The 10,193-nt window shown below is 40.8% G+C and overlaps 1 protein-coding gene across 1 annotated transcript; it reads right to left on the reverse strand.

Annotated features, from left to right (window-relative positions):
* Positions 1-1,271: 1,271 nt before the first annotated feature.
* Positions 1,272-9,730, reverse strand: LOC102775249 (chromosome unknown open reading frame, human C17orf75; the record flags this gene model as incomplete). Its single annotated transcript, XM_015564132.1, has 9 exons — positions 1,272-1,659; positions 2,214-2,317; positions 3,787-3,923; positions 4,242-4,306; positions 4,922-5,041; positions 6,213-6,270; positions 6,506-6,646; positions 7,557-7,682; positions 9,543-9,730. Coding segments are annotated over 9 exons (1,155 nt in total), but the record flags the coding sequence as incomplete, so codon positions are not given.
* Between the last annotated feature and the right edge of the window lie 463 nt (positions 9,731-10,193).

Here is a 10,193-nt window from a genome sequence, read left to right on the forward strand (position 1 = left end):
ACTTTTAAATGCCATTTACAGCATGAATTCTTGAATGACATGTGAATTTGAAAATGAAAAATGTTTTCCAGACTCAAAATGTTGATAATTTCCAAGTGGACAACCAAGTGCATTAGAATAAGTTGGGTTCCAGGGAAGTGCCATAAAATTGCTTACTTCCCATAGTCATTCAGAATTTAATGCTATAAAAATGTTACTTGGATTTTTTTTTCTGCACTGCCTACAATCCAAGTTATTAAAGTTTAAAACCATGTGAAAGCCTTTATGAAGATCCTGAATTGTATTTCTCATTAAAGGAAAAGAAATGGCTGGGTGAGTCATGTCCCTCGACTTCTGTAGAAGACAAAGCAGGCCAATGTCAGTCATTTTGAAAGTTAACACTCAGCACTTAATGTGAATTTATATGAGTTTAGGAGACAATTTTTATGAACTTGTGTCCCTCCAAGCATCCTGAGGGCAGTGAGAACACAGACTTCCGATCATCTAAACAAAAATCATTATCAAATGGATTTATTAAAGAGCTACGCAGAACAAAGGGCAATGTGTGTAGCTACAATTGGCTTCCATGGGAATTAGAAGTGATTCTAGCTGAGGGCATTTTTAACTGATTCAGAGTAAAACAACGAGGCTTGAAAACAAACTACAAAAAAACTAAAAATCAGTGGGTAACTCTGATATGAAGAATCTGTGTTCTTTATGTTATAGTTTGCATGTAAAATGTATGTACATTGTTTCTTTGTTAACACTCTGTTTAAAAACTTAAGCATTTTCATATGTAAGAAAAAAGAAAATACAGGCTCTTGGCTAATACCTGTGAACAAATGAAGAAAAGTGATGGGGGCCACCTCTCCAGTAGCTTTCCATCAGAGATAATGTTTGATCTTGAAGTTGGGCATCTGTTTTTAAAGCTTGTTTAATTTTTTACACACTTAAAATTTATTTGCATATCGATTTAAAAGCTGGCTTCATTGTCCATGCCATTATCAATCAGACAAAGAACTATCAAGCACCCGTCAGATGCACAGATCTCTTTGAAACAGTGTCATGGTGCTAATCTGTCCTAAGACAAGGAGTATATTTTGAGAAAGAAGTATTATGATTTTTCTGAGAGCAAAAGTTGCTAAATACTGCAGCACACTCCTGAGAGAAGCACAAAATCACCTGACGTTTTTTTAAGCAACAACTCCCTGAAATCTAGAATTTATGGGACTAGCAATGTACTAAAAGTTCACAACTCTCAACACACATCTATCTAGGATTCAATGAAGACATTCCTCAGATTTTCATGTTGAATTATGTTAAATTTTAAAAATACAAAATGAAAAAAACATAGAATGCATTTCAAATCATCTTAAATAGCAATCTTATGACAATTTATAACAACTGTAATTTCAAACACCAACGCTGGAATATGCTTCACAATCCAGTTATCTCAAAATGCGATCAAAAACTTTGGGCAGGAGCTTCTTTCATAAATTCTTCAAGGACGGCTACCACATTTTTGGTTTCGGGCATTTCTTCGTGTTCCACTTTAACGATCTTCAAAAGGATATCTCCACTACCACAGTTCTTTAGGAACATGTAACATTTAAACAAAGCGTAATGATTCATTTCTGCCTGTCGGATAAATCTCTTCAAATTATTTGTGTCTTGTATGGCCTAGAAAAAGATTACCCAGTTAAATATGTGTTTCATGAGATAAAAATGATGCCTAAGAACACTTCATATCCATCCAGCTGAAAACATTTCATATGCTGCAGAGATGTTTACTTTTTATTTTAAATATTCCCATCATTGTTATCACTAATATGCTGTACCCTTGGTACAACAAAGTCTCTTACACTAGTATAAAGTAAAAATAGTTTTTAAATCTTCTAAAAATACTTTTAAAAGGTGACAACACTCCTCCCAACAAGAATTTTGAACCCTTAGGCAATAAGCCACTTTTTTTGTGCTTTCCAACTAAGATATGTCACAAATTATAAGGTTGATAATAACTGAGATATAAGCAAGCATTCAATTAACTGGAAATGCAATGATATGTATGTAGAAGCCACTAAACACATAAAGTAAATGCCTTCTGAAGATTCTAGTTTTGAGAAGGTCCTATTTAATAGACATCACAGCTAGAAAGCAGATTTGTTCCTCTGTCACTGGACCTAATTAAAATTCAGACAAAAGTTATATGTGGCGCTTGGCACACAATTAATTACCTTTAGTTTAAAGTTCTCCTTCACTTGTCGAAAAAGAAAAGGGTTACCTCCTGCAGCACCATGCAAAAAAGCCTGCATCCAATCCTCACAAAATCGGTTGCTTCCTATAAAATATTTTAGAAAAATGAAATTCTATAAAGCCCAAACATTTATTCTTTTTTCTTTCTTTCTGTTTATTTACTTTAAAATATGAGTTTTAAAATTTTTTTATTGTATTTTTTTATTTGGGGAGGGGGTTTATTGATTTCAGAGAGAGGAAGGGAGACAATGAGAGAGAATCATTCCTTGACTGCTTTCTGCATGCCTTGTATTAGGGATCAAGCCATGCAACCCAGGCACATGCCCTACCTGGAATCAAACCATGACCTCCTGGTTCATAGGTCAACACTCAGCCATTGAACAACACTGGCCGGGCTCTATTTATTTACTTTAAATTGAGGTATACATGGCATATAACATTACATTAGTTTCAAGTGTACAACATAATGATTTGATATTTGTATACATTGTGATATTCTTTATTTCTTTATTAAATAAAACACTTATAACTAATTATATAAGACTTCTATAATGGTCTAAGAAAACTGTACTACCTAGCTAAGAACACCAAAATAGCTGAAGCCCCCATGTGCTACTTCTCAACTGCATTCCCCCTTCTTTCCCATTAGAAAGGTTATCTTTCCCATGTATTCCTTTAAACTCTTGTCACGTACTTTTGTATCTCTAAGCTCTATATAGTATTATTTTGTATATGTCAAAACTTTTATGTAGTTTTCTTTTTTAAATTTTTTTTATTGTGGACAACATTACAGATGTCCCCTAATCCCCCACTGACCCCCTCCACCCAGTCTATGTATTTTTCTTTTTTTTCATATTGAAAGGAAAATAGTTTAATTAAGATTTAAGGTTCACATTATGATAAATGATAATTTTAATACACCCTTTAAATTTACTATGTATTTTTCTTTGATGGCTGTTTCACTAGTATGTTTGAGCTATATGGAGACATGTAGCTCTAGTTCATACATTTTCACTGGTATGTTCCATTGCATGAATATAGCAGTTTATCAGATAATTTTCCTGTTGATGGAAGCATTTAAGTTGCCTCCAACTCTTTGCTATTTCAAACAATGCCTTTATGAACATTTTTGTATTTGTCTCCTTGTATAAACATACAAGAGTTTTTGCCCAACCGGCATGGCTCAGTGGTTAAGTATCGACCTATGAACCTAGAGGTCACGTTCAACTCCCAGTCAGGGCACATGTCTGGTGGAGGTGATTCTCTCTCATCATTGATATTTCTATCTCTCCCTCTCCCGTCCTCTCTGAAATCAATAAAAATATATTAATATATACATACACACACGAGTTTTTTTATATACTTAGGAATGGAATTGCTAGGCATGTCATGTTTTCCATGTTTTTAGAATTGCTATTGTTTGCGGTGAGTCAGGATAAACGTGTAAAGATGCACAGGGCAGGAAGGATAAGTTTGTACTATTGGTTCAGAGTACAGAAACAGAGACAGACTCACAGGAGCCACGGGATGGCTGCTTCAGAGGTCGTGACTCACCTGCGTTGTAGAACTGAGGCTGGGAACTACTGCAGTCAATGACCACAGACTTATGCTGCTCCTCCGTCATGGCCATGCACAAAGATGTCATGGTGCCTTCGTGAATAAGGCCTTGAAGACTGGCCACACTCAGAAACCTGCCACACACACACATAGTCCTTTACCACAAATAATATTGCAGGATGGGAGCGAGAAAGCAAATTCATTCTGCACTATGGGAAATTTAAAAACCTATCAGGCCCTGGGCAGGGAGCTCAGCTGGAGCGTCGTACCAAGGTTGCAGGTCCGATCCCCAGTCAGGGCATGTACAAGAAGCAACCAATGAATGCATAAATAAGTGGAACAACAAATCGATGTTTCTCTCTAACATCAATAAAAAATAAATAAATAAATAAAAGCATAAATATCAGGCTTGCTGTGTAAAAGGTTCTTCTCTTTGCAAAACTATTCTTTACCTGTTAATGTCTCTCTTTGTTTTTTCATCTGATTCTTTAACCTCAACAGGAGTATAACTCAGAGCCTACAAGAGAAAAATAAAGCCTAAATGATACAGGTATTCCAGTTTTCCTTATGAGCAACTACTCGTGACTAAGTGTCACCTTCCCCCAAACGACCACCTGTTGATGGGTATTGCCCAGGAGCTCTCCTGAGCCTCGTGCAGCTGCTGCTCACTAACAGTCTGAAACTGGCTTTCCCACCTGGTCACATGGGACCATCCAGTCTCCGTTGCATCTACCATCACAAATATCAATGAAAAAACTGGCCATTTACTCAAGCCTTCCCAGTGTCTGGATATTTTAGTGAATTTTCATTTTTTTCCTGAATATTTTCATTAAGTTACAACACTTTGGATTTCTCTTTTCCTTCTCAAATTATTTGGAAATTACACCTCTCCCAGATCCTTTGAAAAAGTAATTATTTTAAATTGTTTTATCCTATTAGGAAGACCCACTATTTGCAATTCCACCTTAATAAAGTACCTTTAGATCCAAGTGAATAGAGGGCAAGCACTGTATGAATAATATTCGGGGGGTGGAAGGGGTAATATTAAAGAAAATGAGTAAGTCTTTAAATAATCCAAACTCTGCTCAACTGGTTCTCAGTTAAGGAAATGCTTTCGTTGGGCCACACTTACAGCGTGTAGCAAAAAGGTAAGCTGCTCCTGAAAGAGCAGAACCACCCTCTGGATCGGGCACACGACATCCTCAAACCAGCTGCTCAGGTAGGACTTGACGTGGTTCTCCAGGCCTCTTTCCTAGATCAAGAGAGAATGTCATTGCTTCAGTATAAGCCTGTACCTTAGTGGACTTAACATTTTCTTCACAATATTCTTGACAGTGAAAGAACTGTGGACAAACACCTCTTTTTTTAAGCTAACACCAACTCAAAAAAAGGAATTGATATAAAACACACTGAGAAATGTATTAAAATGAAAGACTGGATAGGGCTCTATGCTATCTCTTCACTGGGAGGAGTTGTGCATTACATGCCCATCTCCCCACAGTATACTCATTGGAGATATGCTCCTAATATCCTGTCTCCCCAGCTCCTGGCACAGTGTCTGGCACATGTATGTATTAGCTTACAAAGAGCCACTTGAATGCCTGAAGCAATGTAGGCAGTTCACTCACACAGTGAATAGGGAAGAATACAAGTTAACTTGTCAAAACACCCAAGCCCACTCCATTTGTCAGACGTGCTGCCAAGAGCACATCTGGCTTCCTGGGCTGCGCTGCTGTCTGGGGACTAGCGGAATCACTCCAGTCGGAGAGCGGCTCCCCCAGACTCAAATCCCTGGCTCGCTCCTATGCTACCCTTTTCTGCAGTGTCTTTTAAGTGCAGGATAAGTAAAAGGAGATATTACCTTATGTAATGAGTAGTAAATTTATAAGAGTTATGACTTTAAAAACTGCTAAAAGCTGAACGGATAGTTTTTTAAAAGGTATAAATAAATTAATAGATGTGGATATATATAATTCATAAAAGATCAATGAATGAAAAATAGAACATTTCTAAAAACCTTTGACGTTGAGTTCAAGGACAGTCCTACCATTGCAAGGCATGTCTCTGGTGCCAGAGGCTTCATGGACCATTAGTTCTGACCATAATACTAGTATAAATCTTATGTGCCTAGAAATCAGGAGAAGAGCACCTTTTCCTTACTTGGCATGTCACCATATACCACTGAATTTAATGGACTGAATTTTTCATGGATACAAAACATCAGAAGCAGACTTGTGAAACTTACAGCACCTATAGGACTATGTTCCCTGCTTCCCTTAACAAATACCTTCCAACTAGCCCTCCAAGCAGCGCATTTTTAGAATTTAGGTGTCATCGGTCTACCTGTATAATTTGACAAGTATAGAAGTTATAGTATGTTAATCACCTCAGTCTCAAAAAAACTATTGACTCCATCACCTTACCTCACAGCTCATGTTATTTTTCAGCCCTTGAATGTACTTGTCCAGTTCAAGCCTGAAAGTATGTTCTTAAGGAAGTAACAATGGATGAATCAAAAAGTGTCTTATCTCTCAATAGGAAATATAAAGTCTTGCAAATAACACAAACTGTACATTAAAAAGCCAAGACCAACTGGTCATATAAAGGTATGAAATCCAAGTAAATATAAGGGGTAGGAAAGCCTTTTAGAGTAGTAAGACCCCTTCTCTTGCCTCCCCACGATTTCCTTCTAGCTCAAAGACCAAAGAAAGGATATAGCTCAAGTCCTTTTTCAGACCCTCCTAAAAAACAGACCACGTACTCTGAAGGGTTATGTTCAGAGTCCATTGCTGATTCAGGAAGCAGTTTTTCTTGTTGGAAAAGGCAGTAGTAACAACCGACCCGGTAACCTGGAATTCTAGAAAAGAAAGAAAAAAGTTCTATGTATTATTCTGATAACTCATGCATCTAATTTTATGGGCTGTTCTGAACCCTGGTCATCTTGATCTGGCAATACTGTTATATTGCTAACTAGGCCAGAACTTTCCAGACTTCTTGGTTTACTCATAACAGCAGAGGAAAATGAATGTATACCATGATGGGTTTCAGCTAAAGCAGCACCTAACAAACATGGAATTTCTTTGAATTCACCTGTTTTATGGGGAAAATGCATGTCAGTTTCACTCTCGTTCATAGTACATGTCTACAAAAATATTAGCATGTTCTCTCCCGCCCCCAAACCTTCACGAATCACTGGAGCTCCAGGAAGATGCAACATGTTTACCCTGTGGCCCTATCTTTGATCTGTGGCCTCACATTCCTGAGGGGACTTGATGCCAACATCATGGTCTGAAGTGAACTACAATCAAGGTGTGTAATAGAAAGACGGCTGGAATTCAACTGAGGACACCTATATTTAAGCCTGGACGCCATGAATGTGACCAGCCTTGTGACATGAACGTCTCTGAATTTATTTCCTCATCTGAAAATGTAAGTGAGAGTATCTGCTCTATTGCCCCTTTGTAGAGAAAATGGCATCATACTTTGTGATAGCACTTCACAAACTGTACAGTGTGCAATTTGGGTTTTGGTGATTAACTCTTTTCTCCCAAGTCCAAGACTAAATCAGTACACTTCAGCGGGAAAGTCTCTGCTGTTCAATTAATTCCATCCCACAAATGTTTACGTGTGAGGCCCAGTGCTCAGGCAGGCAGAGAACAAGGATGGATTTTGCAGGTCGAGTGGGAGTTGATCTTTCGGAGTTTCTCATCACTTCTCATATTTAGCTCAGAAATAAAAACTCGGGACACAGCACATTTTACACTTACCTCAGCTCCACAGATGCAACATTACCCAGCCCTTCAAAGACGGCTCCCTTAGAAAGACGCTTAGCAATGAAACTGCGCAGCTCTGGCTCCACTTCAGATGGTAGATTAGTGTCCGCCAGGGAGAGGCTTGACAAATGAAAGACACACAGTGCTTACCAGTGGCCTATTGCATTCACACCCCGCAAGTCAGACAGATTAGTACTAAAAGCCAGAGTCCCTTTAAGGACATGAAAAAACTTTGGACTGCTGGTGCAGCTGGTGGGAGTGCGTGTCACCAAGTATGAGCTACCTCATCAAAGAGTTTAAAAGTATACTATCTTTTCACCTCATTCTGTCTAGTGTGATGACTCCATTGGGACCCCCCAGTCCACCGGCCTTACTTTTATTCCATAGTCTCTCAAGTTTCTTATCTCACTTCCCTGTCCATGGCCAGTCATTATAATCAGACCCCTGCACACAAGTCTCATTCAACCCTTTATTTTCATCTCACTGTACTTGCTTAGCAAAACTTCAGCCCTGATAGTCCAGCTCTCTATTTAGTCTGCACATGCATCTATGCAGTGGAATCTAGTTGGACAAAACAAAATTAATGATCACTAGCCTCAAGTGGGCCCAGCTCTAACTACATTTCCTGGCTCACTCATTCATTTTTCTACTCCCTAGGTCACTATTTCACACCTCCTCTTTTTTCCTCAATCCTCCATCTACCTCTTACCCATGAATAAACACTCTAACTTAGCAATCACTCAGGAGCTAAAAATAAAAATTTTAGTTTGGTTTAGGTTAGAATATAAAGTCTATAATTTGAATATGCAAGAAGAAAAGGTCTTCTATCACCAAACTTCCCAACAGATAATATGAACCCCATACTTCTCAATACTTCTCAAAGTTCTTTTGTTTTATATTATGGAAAATACATATACAAAGTAGGGAGAACAGTATAATGAACTCACATATACCCACCACCCAGTTTTAACAATTATCAGCTTATGGCCAATTTTTTTTTTTTTTTTTAGAAAGAGAGAGAGGCAGAGGCATAAAAACATTGATGAGAGAGACACACCCATTGGCTGCCTCCTGCACCCCCCCACCCCCTCCCAGGGATGGAGCCTGCAATCCAGGCATGTGCTCTGACCTGGAATCGAACTGGGGATCTCTTGGTTCATGGGTCAACACTCAACCACTGAACCATACCAACCAGGCATGGCCAATTTTGTGTCATCTGTACCCCCATGCTTGTCTGTAACCTTCCACCTTCCAGACTTATTTTGAAGCAACACTCCCCCCCAACCCCCTCCCAGGGATGGAGCCTGCAATCCAGGCATGTGCTCTGACCTGGAATCGAACTGGGGATCTCTTGGTTCATGGGTCAACACTCAACCACTGAACCATACCAACCAGGCATGGCCAATTTTGTGTCATCTGTACCCCCATGCTTGTCTGTAACCTTCCACCTTCCAGACTTATTTTGAAGCAAGTCTCTGGCATCATATCATATCATTTCAATCATAAACTTATCACAGCGTATCTCTACTTTTGCATCAAGTGTTAAGGTTCATTCATTCATTCACTTAATAAATATGTATTAAATGAACAAAAGAGAGCAATCCCTCCTGTCCTGGGGTTTATGTTTTAGTGTGCAGCAGAGGCGCTATGAAAGGGGGTATGCTAAGGGTAAAAAAGGAGGATTTTAAATGTTTTGGTACCCATACGATGTTGACCATTTACTGGAGTTCCTTTCAAGAAACTCAGAATACGCGTCCCTGGCTAACCACCTTGGGCACTATCGGTATTTGGCTCTGTCCCAGCCTTGAATGCATGAGCCAATGCGGAAATCAAGGTGAGGTTCCGAGGACACAGGTGGGCTTGATGGTTGGACTCGGGACAGCTGAGTGGAGACAGGGTCCCCACGGACACCTCGGGGCCACCGATACGATGCACGGAGGACTCACGCACAGGCATGAGTGACGGCCAAGCTCTTTTTACCTGAAGTCGTCACCAGAGGGCGTTTCTGCATTTGTGCCACTTGGGCTCCCGTCATCGCTGTCCCCTCTCGGCGGTGCCGACCTACGCGCCACAAAAGCAAGACAGCTATCATGATGGGCTCCAACCCAAACGGAACTCGGGGCGCCCCTCCAGCCTCCCCATTCAGCAAACAGGGGAGGGGCGAGCAGTCAGCTGACACGCTGCCGGAAGAAGTGCCTGTCCTCACGCCCAGGCCACTCCACGACCCAGTGCTGATGGCCCCTTCTCTCCAGGCCACATCAGGGAGAGGAAGTTCCATATCCAGAAGGGCCAAGGAATAAATCCTCTCTGAAAACCAGACGCTAAAGGGCCACGGGAGCCCAGGAGAGTCGGCCGGGCAGAGGATAACGGGGAGGGGCGGGATGGAAGACAGCGGGGCGATAACGGCAGGAAGGACGGGGGTGGAAGCTGACATGGCTGGACATGCAGGCGGGGCACCGCGCTAAACAAAGGCCGCGGCGACGAGAAGGGGCGAGGACAGGACAGGGCCGGGCCAGGGGGAGCGCAGGCGTCGCAGCAGCCAGCACTGGAGTCCCGGATCGGGGCCCGGAAGGACGGCGTGGGTTGAGGAGGGCCCTCAGGGCCGAACCCTCCGCCCGGGGAGAAGGGGCG

Source organism: Myotis davidii, unplaced genomic scaffold (genome assembly GCF_000327345.1).
Source record: "Myotis davidii unplaced genomic scaffold, ASM32734v1 scaffold699, whole genome shotgun sequence".
NCBI lineage: Eukaryota > Metazoa > Chordata > Mammalia > Chiroptera > Vespertilionidae > Myotis > Myotis davidii.